We start from the raw sequence: 15,328 nt of genomic DNA, 5'->3' as shown, positions 1-15,328 counted from the left end.
AAGCCATATTTAAAAAAAAAAAAAAAAAAGCTAGGTGTGGTATGCGCTTACAGTACCAGCACTACAGGTGTGGAGACAGTAGAGACAGGAGCATCCTTGGAGGTCAGCTGCCAGCCCCAAACCCCAGTGAGAGACCTGTCTCAAAGGAGGTTGACATCTGACTTCAGCATGCACATGCATGCACACACAAGAAACAGCACGTGTGTACACGTGCACAAGATGCACCCCCTCCCCCAAATGTGTAGGCTGAAGACATGGCCCATCAATTAGGAGCATTTGCTGTTCTAGCAGAGGACCCAAGTTCTGTTCCCAGCACCCACATATGGTGGCTCACAACTAAATATAAGAACCGGAGAAATGGCCTACCAGGTAAGAGGTCTCATGGTTCTTACAGAAGATTTGAGTTATTTCCTCAGCACTCACATTAGGCAGCCTGCAAATACCTGAAACTCCATCTTCAGAGAATACAGTGCCCTCTTATGGGCTTTGTGGGCACTACACACACACACACACACACACACACACACACACATAATTTAAAAAACAAATCCTTTTTTTCCTTTTTACTGAAATGCAAAATTTTATGCAATATATTTCTATTGTCTTTCCCTTCCCCATTTTCTCCCAGAGCCTCCTCAAGCCCCTACCCAGCCAACTCTATGTTCTTTTTTTTTTCCTCTCTCTTTCTTTAAAACAAACACACAAAATAAAACAGAAAACAAGAAACATACTGTAACAAAAAAAAATCACAAAAATGAAAATCAAAGCAAACACACAAAAACCAATAAAACAAAACAAAACCAAACAAAAGAAAGAGACAGAAGGAAAGAACCCAAATAAAGCAAAGTGAAACAAAATTATCACAGAGTTCATTTTGTGTTGGCCAGTGACTCCTGGGCATGGGCCTGCCCCGAAATGTGTTTAATACACCCAGTGAGAGTCCATTGGAGAAAACTATTTTTTTTCCCCTCTGATTGTGACAGCTTCTTGGTTAGAGGTGGGAACACATGTTTACCCCACTCCTCAGTGCTGGGTCCCCATCTTGTCTGAACCCATACAAGTCTGTGCAGGCTGCCATAGTCTATGTGAGTTCATATGTTCTTCAGTCCTGGATGACACTGTTTGCTTATATTCAAAATAATCTTAGTACTAGCAGTAACAACAACAATAATAAATGTTAAAAAAAAAGAAGAAAGAAAAAAAGACATGTCAGTCAAATTCACACACTTTTTTTTTCTTTTTTCCCTTTTTTCTAGATAAGATCTCATGCTATATAACCCAAGCTACGTTGCTCTCAAACTTCAGCGGCTCCCTTGCCTCAACACACCACTATATGCCTGGCTCCCGGCACACCTTCGGCTGGTGGATTCAGTGAAATAGCTGAACCAGGACCCCCGGGCAGACCCAATCCAGACACACGGCCTCGGGAAGAAGGCGGCACAGTGAGAAACGAGAGGAACTCCAGTTGGGAGCCTAATGTGCCTTTCTAACTAGCCGCAGGGCAAAGTGTGTGTATCTAACCAAATTACCTTCCTGGTCTTTAATGTGTACTACACGGCGGTAATCTGCTAAGCCCTAAAACATGGGGCGGGGGGGGAGGATTCTTGCATTTACTGATCAGCAGACTGTTATTCTGTGTGTTGATTTAGGGAGGGGTCAAGTGGGGTCCTCCCAGGAGCGACCAACACGATAAGCATGCTGCACATGTGTATGGTGTATGTTTGAGTGCACGTGACCACAGGGACCACGGAAGGACCTTGGGTGTCTTGCTGTGACATCCTCTACCTTACTCCCTTTGATACATGGGCACTCACGGGCCCTGAAATTAGGTTGGTACCCAGCGAACCCCAGTGATCCTCTTTGCCTCCACCTGCCACCACGCGGTCCCCAACACTGTAGAGGTGGTAACGGGGGCGGGAACTTCTGGAGCTTACAAACAGGCGAACAATACCACGCCTGGCTTTTTAAATGGATGCTAGGACTTGTACTTGGATCCTCATGCTTATACGACAAGCATTCTTCTTACCCATTGCGGTGGTTAGAATGAAAATGCCCCCATAGGCACATAAAGAGTGGCACTATTAGGAGGTGTGGTCTTGTTGGAGTGGGCGTGGCCTTGTTGGAAGATGTGTGTCACGGGGGGTGGGGCTTTGAGGTTCCCGATGCTCTAGCCAGGCCCAGCATCACTCTCTTCCTGCTGCCTGCCCATCTGGATGTAGAACCCTCAGCTCCTTCTCCAGCACCATATCCACCTGCACGCTGCCATGCTCCTCGCCATGGAGATAATGGACTAAGCCTCTGAACTACAAGGTTTATTAAAAATTTTTTTTCCTTTATAAGAGTGGCCGTGGTCATGGTGTCTCTTCACGGCAATAGAAACCCTAACAAAGACACCCACTGGCTCATCCTCCCAGTCTCTTATTAAGCAAATCTTAAAAGAGCAAGAAAGCCCTGGCAGGTGGGCACAGGAGCCTGGCAAAGCTCACGGAATTCTCGGCCCTATAAACAGCACTGATTTCTAGTTTTGGGCCAGTTGGAAGGTCATCCAGGGAGTCCATTAAAAAACACACCTAATTTGCTGGCTCCGAATCTTCACAAGGGGCCTAGGCATCGCTATTTTTAACAAGTCCCCTAGATAGTTCTGAGCCATACCAAAGCTCCAAGACTATTTGGCTCAACTGCTGAGGAATTCCATCATGCTTAGCTCTCAGAGCAAAGGTAATTTTCGTACATGGCTCCTACAGCCACACTGAAGGAAGCTGCAAAGAAATAAAATTGCTGTGAAAACAAACTCCTACAGTACCAAAGACCTGGGACTGAAGCCATTTCTTTGTCTTTTCTATGATGCACACAGACAAAGGAAGAAAAAAAAAAGTTAGAGCCACCAGTCCCCAAAATAGTGTTTTCTCTTGAAGAAAAAAAATTAACATCATTTGAGGAACAGGAAACAAGAGCAAATATTCACAATAAATCCTATTTCTGAATTTTGTATTCAGGTGTATGTGTATGTTTGCACATGCCTGTATATAGGTGCATACCTACATGCATGTGCACAGCTGTAGGCATGTGCACCCCTGTAAGCATGTGCATGCCTGTAAGCGTGTGCATGCCTCTATGCATGTGCACGCAGGGGCCCACGGAGGTAAGAAGAGAGCATCTGATCTCCTAGAGCTCACATTACAGGCAGCTGAAAGCAGCCCAAAGAGGATTCTGGGAGGCAAATTCCTAATTATTGAGCCATCTCTCCAGCTCTGATTTTAGTTTGATAGATAGGACCTCTGTTCCTTCCAATTTTACTTAGATGTTTGCTTATTTGCTTAGGGGTTTTATTTGTTTTGTTTTGCTTTTTACTTTTCTTCTTTTTTCTAAATTAGAACATTTATTTTTAAATTTTATTTCTATTTGTTAGTTGTGTGTGTGCATGCATATGCATGCGCTGGTGTACCTGTGGAGGTCAGAGGACAACTCTAAGGGGCCAGTTCTCTTTCTCCCATGTGACTCCTCAGATTGTCAGGTTTTTATGGCATGTATCCTTACCTCCGGAGACATGTTGCCAGCCCTGCTAGCTTTTTTGGAGGCATGATCTTGCTATGTATTCCAGGCTAACTTTGAAGACCCAGTCCTCCTGCCTTGGACCCTTGTGTGCTGACACTGTAGGCTTCCGTCACAATTTCTGCATTGATGTTTACATTCTTTTGTTTTTTGCTTGCTTGTTTGGGTTGGTTTGGTTTGGGCTCGTTTGTTTGCTTGCATTTTTGTTATTGCTGCTGTTGCTTGAAACAGTAACTTACTATGTTACCCGGATTGGCCTCAAACCTGAGAGCCTCCTGCTTCTGTCTCCTGAGAGCTGTGGTACAGGTGTGAACCACCCCATGGATTGCTAATGTTAGCTTTAACAGCTATCATTTCTCCAAATGAAGCTAGCTGTACAACAAACTCCTGGATTTATGACATATATATTCCTCTGTTATTTTCATTTTCCCCCATATCATACTTTAAGTTAGCAGAAGATTTATATTCTTATAGTCTTTTAAAAAGGATTTTTAAAAATTTATGAGTATGTGTTTCTATCACTGTGGGTATATACATGTATGAGGGTCTGCCACAGAGACCAGAAGAGGGTGTCGGATGCCTTGGGGATGAAATTACAGGCAGTTGTGAATTGTCTGGTGTGGGTGCTAGGAGCCAAGCTCAGATCTACACAGGAGCAGCAAGTCCTCTTAGCCATCTCACTAGCCCTGCCCCCCACCTTTCCCCATGTAACCCTGCTCAGAGCCCTGGTTAGAATGAGTCATGCAGCTGGGGCAGGGTGAGGGAGAAAGAACTGTGGGTATAGGAGTCATTTATCTAATCCTTTATTATGGGGGGCATGCAAGTGCCGCCGTGCATGTGTGAAGGTGAGAGGATGGTCTACAGGAGTCGATTCTCTCTCCATGTAGAAGCAGATGGTTGAACGCAGGTCTTCAGGCTTAGCAGCAGGCACCATGGAGAGCCATCTTGCTGACCCTTCTACTTAGTGACTTGTATATTCTGTCTGGTCTCATAACCAGCATTCTAAGCATCTTTCTACTCCTCAGTCCCTTCCGTGCTCTCACAGAAGAAGGGATTGGAAATGCTATTAACAGGAAGACTGTATAACCGCTGATTAAAAGCTCACAACGGGCTTTGGGAGATGGCTTGGTGGGGTAAAGCACATGCCTAACAAATATGAGGACCTGCGTTTTATCCCCAGCACCTGTGTAATAAGCTGGGTGTAGTGGATTGTGCTGCATTCCTAGCACTGGGAAGGTGGAGACAACGGGCTCCTTGGAGCACAGTGGCCAACCAGCCTACCTTCGTTCTGAGTTCTAGGCCAGTGGGAGACCATATCTCAAAGCAACAAGACAGTGCTTGATAACATCAGCTAAGGTTGACCTCTGACCTCCGTGTACGTGCACGTAAAGTATGTGAGCACAGGCACAGACATGCACACAAGCAGACAAAGACATAAAGAGATCAAGCACAAAAGTTAAAGAGATACAGAGACACAGAAAAGGAGCCAGAGACAAAGACCAGAGAGTGAATGTTTACAATGCTATTATTCACATAAATGGTATGGATGGGCAGGGTGATACATGTCAACAACAACAGAATTTGGCCACTTGAAATAGGAAAAGTCACAAATTCAAGGCCCGCCTAGGCTAAGAGTCCATTCCAAGATATCCTGCCCTGTACAATAGGACCTTGTCTCAAGAGGGTTGGCAGGTAGGGACTCAGGGGCATGCTTAGAGTGCTTGCTTTGAATACCTCAGTAAGGGCACTGGGGATGTGACTCAGTGGTAGAGCACCTGCCTAGAATCCCCCAATAAGGGGCTGGGGTGTGGCTCCATGCTAAAGCACCTGCCTAGAATCCCCAGTGGGCTGAAGTGTACATGCTCCGAGGTTGAACACTTGCTCAGCTCAGGAGCCTGAGTTCTATCCATAGCATCACATAAATGGATGAATAAATACATCAATAAAATACGATATGAATGGCTGTGAGAAGATCATCAGGAAGGGCATCCAGATGGCATTTTCTCCAGAGCATATTCTCCTCCCCCATTTTATCTCTGCCTCTGGACTGTGATGAACGGCCACTGGCTCAAAGGACTCAGCAGGACTTCCTTCACCGTTTAATGAGCCCTTCTCTGCCAACGGTTCCAGAAGCAGCAGGCCAGAGTTCAGAGATGGATCTGGATCCAGCCTTTTGTGCTCCTGGGACACAGCTCCCTTGGCTTACATGCATGTTAGTGTGAGTGTAGCTTAGCTGTATCCCCTTCAAAAGCTGGGGACAGTGGCTGTGAATCGAGCCCCGTGGGGGTAGAGTGCTTGCCTGGCATGCATGAACCTCTGGGTTCCATCCCCAGCACTGCATAAACCAGCCATGGTGGTGCATGGCTGTGATTCCAGCAGTGGGGAGTTGACGGTCAGAGGATCAGAAGTTCAAGGTCATCCTCAGCTACGTAAGAGGTTCGAAAGCCTCGGCATACATGAGACCCTGGCTCGCAACAAAACGAAACAAAGGAACAAAAACAAAACTAGCAAATGAAAATGAGCAGCAACAACAACAAAATGGAGAGGGTAAAGATCTACCGTGGAAGAGTCCAATCCGGCCATAGGCTGGCGTGAAGTAAGATTCACACGCGAGCCTTTCAGCTAGGTTTGAAGAGAATCAAAAACTCAAGCGAGTTGCGGGGCACACAGCTAACGGCCCATGAACATGGCACAGGTCACAGGACACCCACAGAATCTGCCCCCAAGGCCACACAGTCACGCAGGAGAAGCTCACAACCATCTGACAGTGGTCTCTGCTTCCCGGCCTTGACCAGTTTAGAATTTGGCCATTGTGGGGCTGGAGAGATGGCTTAGTGGCTAAGAGCACCGCCTGCTCTTCCAAAGGACCTGAGTTCAATTCCCAGCATCCACATGGTGGCTCACAACCATCTATAATGGGATCTGATGCCCTCTTCTGGCCTGCAGGTGAATATGCAGGCTTAGCACTGTATAAATAGTAATAATAAATACGTCTTTAAAAAAAATGTGGCCATTGCCACACATGCAGAACTGAAATCAGCAAGCCTATCCTATCTGCCTGCTCCTAACCGAGGCAGCCTTTTCTCTCATTTTGATGAGTAATATTTTTTTTCATTCCCCTGGAAATAAATAGGGGCTGTGGGTTAACCGGTCCATGGTGTCTACCCCAGCAATCTAGAAACAGAAGAACAAAAGGGGCACCCCGACAAAGAGAAACGACAAACCTGTGTGAGCCGTTTATAGGTTTATGCAGCATGTGTACATTGATTTAGGTCTGTTTTCCCCATTGGCTGCCAAGCCATGTAGAGATCAGAGAATGAGCAACCAGCATGGAGTTCTGTACCGACAGCTAATCCACGGATCAGGGTCCCTTCTGTGTGTGATGCTATGTTACAGCATCCACTCACCCCACAGTGCTGGAAGCCTAGCTCGCACCACCCTGCCTTGCTTTGCTACTGCTTTCTTGTGTGACGAGGGGTGAGAGGTTGGATTTCCTGTATATTTCCAGGCCTGGCTGAATATGTGTTTAAAGCCTCAGTAATGAGTTTTCTTTTGTCTGTAAATGATTTGACTTTGGAGTTTAAGAGTAAGTGGGAAATCTGAGGATGCTTTTATGTAAGAAGCTCTCCCCCCCCCACCCCCACCCTAACCTTCATTTCTCTCTGTTTTGGTAAAGAGACAAACTCTAAAGCCCTTTGTCTCTCCCTAAAGCAGCCGTGTGACAACTCTGTACTATCCATAAATCTGCACGCCCTGCAGCACTGAGAGGTCAAGTATTTATCACCTCTGAGAATGGCCAAAAAAAAAAAAAAAAAAAAAAAAAAAATCAGAGCAGCAGAAATGCAACTTGCGTAGGACTCAAAAGCATAAACCCAGTGTCCCCTGGGAATGGCTAACTTAGAGACACAAGAAAGCTCCACGGCCCAGCCTGTTGGCACAGGGAGAAAAGACACTTGCTAGCGAGGCTGATGACCTGGGTTCAACCCCTGGGACTCACACGGTGGAAGCTTGACAGGTTACATTCTGTCTGGTTGGTGGGACCCCCATGCTTGCTCCTGTATCCCCCAGGCCATGCCCACCAGAGAAGTGGGCACCTCAGCCCAGCCTGTGTGTCTAGAAATCTAGCAGTCATGACATGGTGGTTGTGCCCTCTGGGCCACTCCATAGTGCAGAAGCTGGGTGTTTGTTCCCCAAGACCCACACTGTAGAAGAGAACTGACTTCTCCACGTTATCCCCTAATCCCTATGCTCATACAAACTCTCAGAATCCTAATTTTCTTATATGTAGCACAACATTATGTGTGTGTGTGTGTGTGCGTGTTTATGTGTGTGCTATTTGTGTGTGTGTGTATATATATATATATATATATATATATACCATATACATTCCTTATCTGTAAACTGTGAACATACATATGCAAATATATGCAAATATCCACATATATTCATAGCCTACAGATACATCCATACACTTTTGTATATTTTATGTATATTTTAATATATAATGTGTGTGTGTGTGTGTGTGTGTGTGTGTGTGTACCTCCCTCACAACTAGACATGACTATATGACCTGGTTCACTTGATTCAGTGCTCCTGGATAGACTTGGCATCAGGGATATGAATACACAGGGACGACATGGTCCCTTTGCATCTACAACAGTAGCTGCATTCTCAGTCCTCACTCCTGAGTCATGCTCAGTGAAGGGAGACTATGGGGCTTAGTTTAAAAAGAAGTGTAGCCTCATCAACAAAGACAACGGTGAGTGAATTCAGGTTTGCCTCTGACCACATGGCACATATATTCCCCAATAAATAAATACATTTTATTAAAAATAATTCCAGAACAATTGCTATTCACTTAAGGCCTTTCTCTCTTCCTGGCTGTGAAGCTGCAGTTTTCCAGAACTCTCACCAGAAACCTTATTTACAATAACAGCCATGCCGTGTCCCCCTTGTGCAACCCTGGTAGCTCCTGGTTTTACCTTACCAGATTGTAATCCCACACATGGTACCTCTGTGACTACCTTATAATCTTATCAAAAGAGAAGAGCAGGCCAACTGGATGCCCAGTAGGTAAAGATCCTTGCTGCCAAGCCTGAGGACCTGAATACCATCTCCAGGCACAACATGGTGGAACTCACTCCCACGAGCTCTTCTCTGACATCCATATATGTGCCATATGTGGCCTCCTCTGCACTCACACATGCACACACAAAAACAAATAAATATAATTAAAATATGACTATATATATACATACACACACACATATGATGAGGGAAAATTCTGAGCAGCACTTTGAGTTGTAAGTCGAGAGATATCAAGTAGTATACACAGTTTTAGAGGAGGAGGGGGTGGGGAGGACCATTGGGCTCTCAGCTGAGCATGCAGCCATTCCTTTCAGCCATTTATGTGCAACTTGGTACTAACTGCACATGGCCTCTGGGTCTGGGAGGTGCTAAGTACACCAGCTCAGGGAAGCTAGCTGAAGGGGCTCCATCAATGGAGATACAGGGAAGCCACCTTCCAGGGCAGCTGTGTGAGGCCATCTTGTCAGTAAGCCCTCAGCAGCGCTCCACAAGTAAAGTCCAATAAAGTCATTGATTCCCCAGGGTGGACTCTGGTGGGATAGCACTTTTGTTTGCCATTGGGACTTTTTAATGGGTAAAGGGTAAACGTTTGTTTAAGACTCCCTCGAGAGCTGGGTGTGATGGTGCATGCATTTAACCTCAGCACTCAAGGAGGCAGAGGTTATGGGAGCTCTAAGTTCGAGGCCAGCCTGGTCTACAAAGTGAGTTGCAGGACAGCCAGGACTACACAGAGAACTGTGTCTCAAAAAAAAGAAAACAAAACAACAAACAACAAACAAAAAAGACTCCCTAGGGAAAAAAATATTGAATATCACTTGAGACAGGGCCTTTCAGTGAGCATGAAGCAATGATAGAAGCCAACAAGGCCCAGTGACCCCCTGTGTCTATCCCCTAACAGTGCTGGGGTTACAGCCTCGTGAGTAGCCACGTGTGGACTTTTACTTACATGCTGGGGATTCGAACTCAAGCCCTCATGCTTGAGCAGCAAGTGCATTTGTCCACTAAGCTATCTCCTTTGCTCCTACGAGACATTTTTTTTAGTATAGATTTTAAGCACAGGCGTTAAGAGAAAGAAAGACACCTGCGATGAAAGTAGAACACCCTTGACAGCGTGGGTGTGGCCATCTCAAAGAGTCACATAATGTGCCTTAGTATGTGTCTTGTCTTGTAATCAGGTGCACCTGATCTTGTCAACATGTAAGCTGTTTTGTTCAGAGGGCCTGACCATGTTCAACAAGGGAATAAGGCAGAGCTAGGAACCCAACCTTTTCCTCTGGTTGCCATATGTACACACACACACACACACACACATTTTTAACAACTTCCTACTCTGCTCATACTTGAGAAACTTTTCTGCATTGACATGAAAGATCCCAATTTAGCTTAGTCAAGTCTTTTGAAAGATAAAGAGAGCTCCTGCGATAAAGATAGATAAAGATAGATAAAGATAAAAGAAAGATAAAGAGGACTGCTGTGGGTGGCCATGTAGAGTTCTTACCCCCATCCAGCATCAGAACCATTTTCTGAAGAGCGTCCCAGGCCCCAGCCTTCTAGAAACCCAAGGTGCCCCTATGGCTCTTAAGCCCCTGTTAGGTGACAAGATGCCCTCAGCATAATCTCTTCAGACTTCAACATTCAGAATAGCAACGTTACTTATCACCTTCTAGGTTAAAATAGAAAATACTTCAAATGTCAACCCCAGCTGATTAGAAGGGAAACAATTGAAATGCCTGCTGTTTCTGTAATGCATGTGAGTTTATAAAGGACGGTGTCCGCAGGGTCCTATCATAAAACAAGGCATGAGGACAGAAAGTCGCATTCAATTTGTGATGCCAAAGCTCCTGTTAAGCCAGTGAAGGGCTCTCTTTTGGAGTTAATAAAATCATAATGGCCAGGCATCAGTGTTTCTTAATTTCCTTTAGTAGTTGAGGCATTTGCTCTCTGAGGAAGTCTTACAAAGTCATTTCAATCCATCCTTTCATCCTTATTCCTGGCGGAGTGATAATTGTTATTCTTTTAAAATCCATCCCTTCAGTTCCATTCCTAACAGAGTGATAATTGTCGTTCTTTTGGGCAGCCTAGCATCTGATCCCTCTTAATATTTCTTGAACTACTAGTCAAATATAAATTAAAATGTGCAAGGTGCTGATTTTCTCAGCCTCCCTTGCAGCTACTTATATACACATGGCTTAGCTTACCTGGGCTCTGAGTCAGAAATCAGAAAGGTAAAGGAGAAGGGACCATATGGAGTCGGGTACTTTGTGGTTGATGTAGTCTTGATTTCTTAATGATAAGCGTTGTTCCGTAGGCGGCGTGTCTCCAGGCAGCCACTGTAGCCAGCAACTGTGAGCATTATTTCTGTTCTGTTCTGAGCATGATGCTCAAGTCCCTCCAGAGCTTCTAGGAGCAGCTTGATGTGTGGCTATAGTTCTAGTAGTCATTTTTCTTTCCTGCTGCGACAAAACAGCTGACAAAGCAACTTAAGGAAGAAAGGTTCGCCTTGGCTCGCAGTTCAAGGGAGCAGAAGTGGGAGGACCATGGTATGGGAGTCATGGTGGCAGGAGTGTCACACAGATGTTTGCATTGTTTCCAGAGTCAGGGAGCAAAGAACAACAAATGCTGGTGCTCAGATTTCCATCTCCTTTATTACACAGTCTGCCCCCCTCCCCTCGCCACCCCCCCCCCCGCAGCCCATGGGATGCTGCTGTCCACACCAGGCGTAAGTCTTCCCACCTCAATTTACCCAACTTAGAAATGGTTCACAAGGTGTGAGGAGGTGGCTCAGTGGACAAAGGGCTTGCAGTATAAACATGAGGAGCTGAGCTTAGATGCACAGCATGCACGTGAAAAAGCCATGTATGGCCATAGGTGTCAGTAACTCCAGTATAGCAGTTGAGGTAACAGGTTGCTCCCTCAAGCTTACTGGTCAGCTATTCTAGACAAACCAGGTAAGCTCAAGGTTCAGGGAAGAGACCCTAACTATAATAATAATAATTTATTATTGTTGTTATTATTATTATTATTATAAGTTTGAGAACCACTGAGAAGGACAGCGTCAGTCTCCAACATCTACTGGTACACATTGTACACACACAAACACACATGCACACATATACCACATACACAAAATCAACCAATCAATCATTAAAAAAAAAAAAAAACATCCTGGAGGTGGAGTGATGGCTCAGCAGTATGGACATTGCTCTGCTCTTTCAGAGGACTCACGTTTGGTTTTCAGCACCCACATCAGGCAGCTCATAAGCACCTGTAACTCTAGCTCCAGGGGCATCCTACACCTCTGGCCTCCTGGGAATCCACACCCAATGTGGTTAGACCCCTTCACACACACGCGCGTGCACACACACACACTTAAAAAGAAAACTAATCTTGTTTTTAAAAACATAAGAAACGCCTTCAGGTACATGTATGTCCTAGGTGGGTCCAAATCCAACCTAGCAGACCATCAGTATTAGCTCTCACACTGATGCTTCTCCTCTGCCTGGCATTTGCTTTGTTCTCTTCATCTCGGTGCTTCCTGCTTACCCTTTGGCGCCAGGCTCACTTACAACTTCCCCCGAACAAGTCTTCCTTGACACAGTCTCCCACTGAACTAGCTCAGCTTCTCGACACAGCTATGATTCACTTTGAGTGATTTGGGCTCCTGCAGAATTTCATCCTTAAACTCAATGCCCAGTGTAACAGTATCGGGAGGCGTGGAACTCTGGGAGGCGGTTGAGTTCTAAGGGTTCAACCTCTCGAGTGGTCTTGACTGAGAGATGGGTGCCATATCCCCCGACTCCTCACCAAGCACGGAATTTAAGACACTATTTTGGAAGCTGAGAGCCTTCACCAAATCTCCTGGCACCTCCATCTTGAGTGTCTCTATGGTGCCTCCATCTTGAGCGTCTGTATGGTACCTCCATCTTGAGTGTCTCTATGGTACCTCCATCTTGAGCATGTCCATGGTACCTCCATCTTGAGCATCTCTATGGTACCTCCATCTTGAGCGTCTCCATTTCTGAAGCTGTGAGAAATAAGTTTCCTTTCTTGATAGGGTACTCAGCCTTGAGTCTTCTTATATAGGAGCACAAATCAAGATACATTTACATATATTTTGTTTTTTTATATCGGAGCTTAAAATTATAGCTAGCTTAATAAATACATCCAGAGTATCTTCCTATAGCCACCCTCCAAACAACCATGCATACTCACATAAAAAACAAAATAAAAAATTTTTAATCTAACGATGAAAATGAAAATGAGCTATTTGGTTTCAGAAACTCCTCCTTAGGATCAAAAATGTCTAAAATTGTGTTTTTTATTTTACTTCTCTCCATACCCCCAAATTATAGATATTTAAAATAGTTGTACTTTATTTTACTGTGTCCACCCTACAAAGAGCCATGAACTTTGCCTTTTAAAGCAACAAAGGTGTTCTCTCTCATTTCTAGACTCTGCTATGGGAGGTTCTGGTCTATGACTCATGCTTTGCCCAGCATCATCTTCCTTACAGTCTCCCCAAAAGTACTGCTCTCCTCCTCTGAGAAGCTGAGGGCCATTTCTCTGGGGGCTACAGAGAGAATCAGTGAGACTCAAAAGTCTGAACATACAGTCCTTAGTGCTGTCAGACGTCTCTCTCACTTGCTGTGCCATCCTGTAAATCAGATTCAGAAGGTCAGTGGTTCTGGGGCCAGAGAGATGACACAGTGAGTAAGACCTTGCTTTACAGGCAGGAGGACCTGAGTTTGGTCCATTTGAACCCATGTTTAAAAGCTAAATGAAGGTGGGTTCATGGGCTTGCTACTAAGCCTGAAATCCTGAGATGGATTCCTGGGCCCCCATGGTAGAAGGAACTGACTCCCATAAAGGCATCCTCCACATACACTGGTATACACATACAAAAGTAAGTAAAAATCTTACCTAAAAACAAAACAAAACAACAACAAAAAACTTTCTAAAGGCCCAGAGTGGTGCTATGACCTATGACCCAGCACTTGCAAGTCCTGGAGGAATCCCTGAACCTCCCTAGTCATCCAGTCTAGTCTACTTTGTGAGTTCCAGGTTAATGAGAGACACTGTCTCAAAGAAGATGGGCAGTGTTCCTGAGGAACAAAACGCAAGATTTTCCTCTGGCCTTCGTATGGACACATTCTCACATCTGTGCTTGCTCTCCCCTCCCCTCTTGCCTTCCTTCCTTCCCCCGCACCACCACCCCCCATCCTCTGCTCCTTCTCCTAAAACAACTGAACTAGAATGTGTCTGATGGGCTGTACCCTAAAACTCATAGCCAGGATTCTCTTTCTTGTAAGTGATGTCTCTGGGGTAAGAAAACAGTCTTGAGATGGAAGGTCCACCATCCTTCCCTGACCCTGGAATTCCTCAAGGGAGGTATAGCCTCAGGTCCCAGGGAGCAGAAGGCCCCACCAAAACATAGCCACAGTGTCAAGGTGCTAATGAACCGGAAGGTAATTGCCAAGTCAGCATCAAGTAGGATGATTTTTTTTTTCCCCTTCTAGGTCATCTGTTTCCTGTTTCCTCTCACCAGGAAGGAGTTTGAATTGCATCAGCCTGTGCTCCATCAGGTGGATCCCAGCCTACTCAGGAAGAAGCTGTTTGAAACTAGGAGGAAGTCCGGAAGGAAAAGAAAGGGTAGGTGAGAACAAAGGGAACCATGGGGTGGGGGAGCAAGGAGCTGAAGAGAAGGAGCAGAGGAAGGGAGGGAGGAGTAAGAGGAGGAGAAGGAGAGGGAGGAAAAAGAAAGCTGGAAGGGGAAAAGGAAGGAGGGAGGAAGGAAGGAGGGGGAAGGGAAGGGAGGAGGGGAAGCAGGCGGGAGAGGGGAGGAAGGGGAGAGGGAAGAGGGGTGAGGGAAGGAAGGGACAAGAAGCAGGAAGGAGAAAGGGAGGGGGGAGGGGAGGAAGGAGAAGGAAGAGGGGGGAAAGGAAGAGGAGTGAGAGGAGGAGGAAGGGGAGGAGGAGGAAAGCAGAAAGGAGAAAGAGGAGGGGGAACGGGGGAGGTGAAGGAAGGGAGGAGGGGTAAGGAAGCAGAAAAGAGATGTTTTCAAGTTTCTGGTCTCAAGACTTCTTGACACACTCTTAAAAATTACTGAGGACTTCAAAAAGGTTTTGTTTACGTATGTCACATCTTAGTGATCATTAACACTGAAGAAGTCAAGCCTGAGACAGTCTTAGAATATCATTTTAAGGTGACAACAAGCACATTACACTGAAATGAGAGCCATTAAGAAAACAAGTTAAGGAACAGAGGGAAGAATAGCCCTGCTTTAGGTTTTGGTTTTCAAGGCAGGGTCTCATGTAGACCACACTCACCATGTAGCAGAGACCGACCTTGAACTCCTCTTTCTCCTGCCTCTGCCTCTTGAGTGCGGGGTGGCAGGCATGCACCCCCACAGCACACCATCTTTCTAAGAGCAACCTAAGAGCCTCAGAGAGCACTCAGTCTGGGTGGCATGCCAACCTGGGTGCTTCCTGGCTGTGCCTCTTCCTCCGGGTCCGTGACTGGCTGATCTCTGACTCTCCCTTTCTCTACCAAGAGCTGGATAAAGTGCTTCCTACCACATGTGGCCTCTGTGAGGTCCTCAGTAAATTTCCATCTCTGCTCATCTTTCATAAAAACAAAGATGACTTCCCCTAGCCCCCAGGAGACTGAGTCACCTGCCGAGGCAGCACTC

The 15,328-nt window shown here is 45.7% G+C and overlaps 1 protein-coding gene across 1 annotated transcript in view; it reads right to left on the bottom strand.

The window, feature by feature from the left end:
- Galnt17 (polypeptide N-acetylgalactosaminyltransferase 17) overlaps nucleotides 1-15,090 on the bottom strand; it is a 473,219-nt gene extending 458,129 nt beyond the window's left edge. The window contains exon 1 of the mRNA XM_051161367.1: nucleotides 14,967-15,090. Coding sequence (XP_051017324.1) covers nucleotides 14,967-15,057 — 91 coding nt within the window. The 5' untranslated portion in view covers nucleotides 15,058-15,090. The remainder of the gene's footprint in view (nucleotides 1-14,966) is intronic.
- Nucleotides 15,091-15,328: the final 238 nt, after the last annotated feature.

This window comes from Acomys russatus, chromosome 19 (assembly GCF_903995435.1).
Source record: "Acomys russatus chromosome 19, mAcoRus1.1, whole genome shotgun sequence".
Lineage (NCBI taxonomy): Eukaryota > Metazoa > Chordata > Mammalia > Rodentia > Muridae > Acomys > Acomys russatus.
Note: the sequence above shows the minus strand (reverse complement) of the source record. Positions and strands in the feature narration are given on the sequence as shown.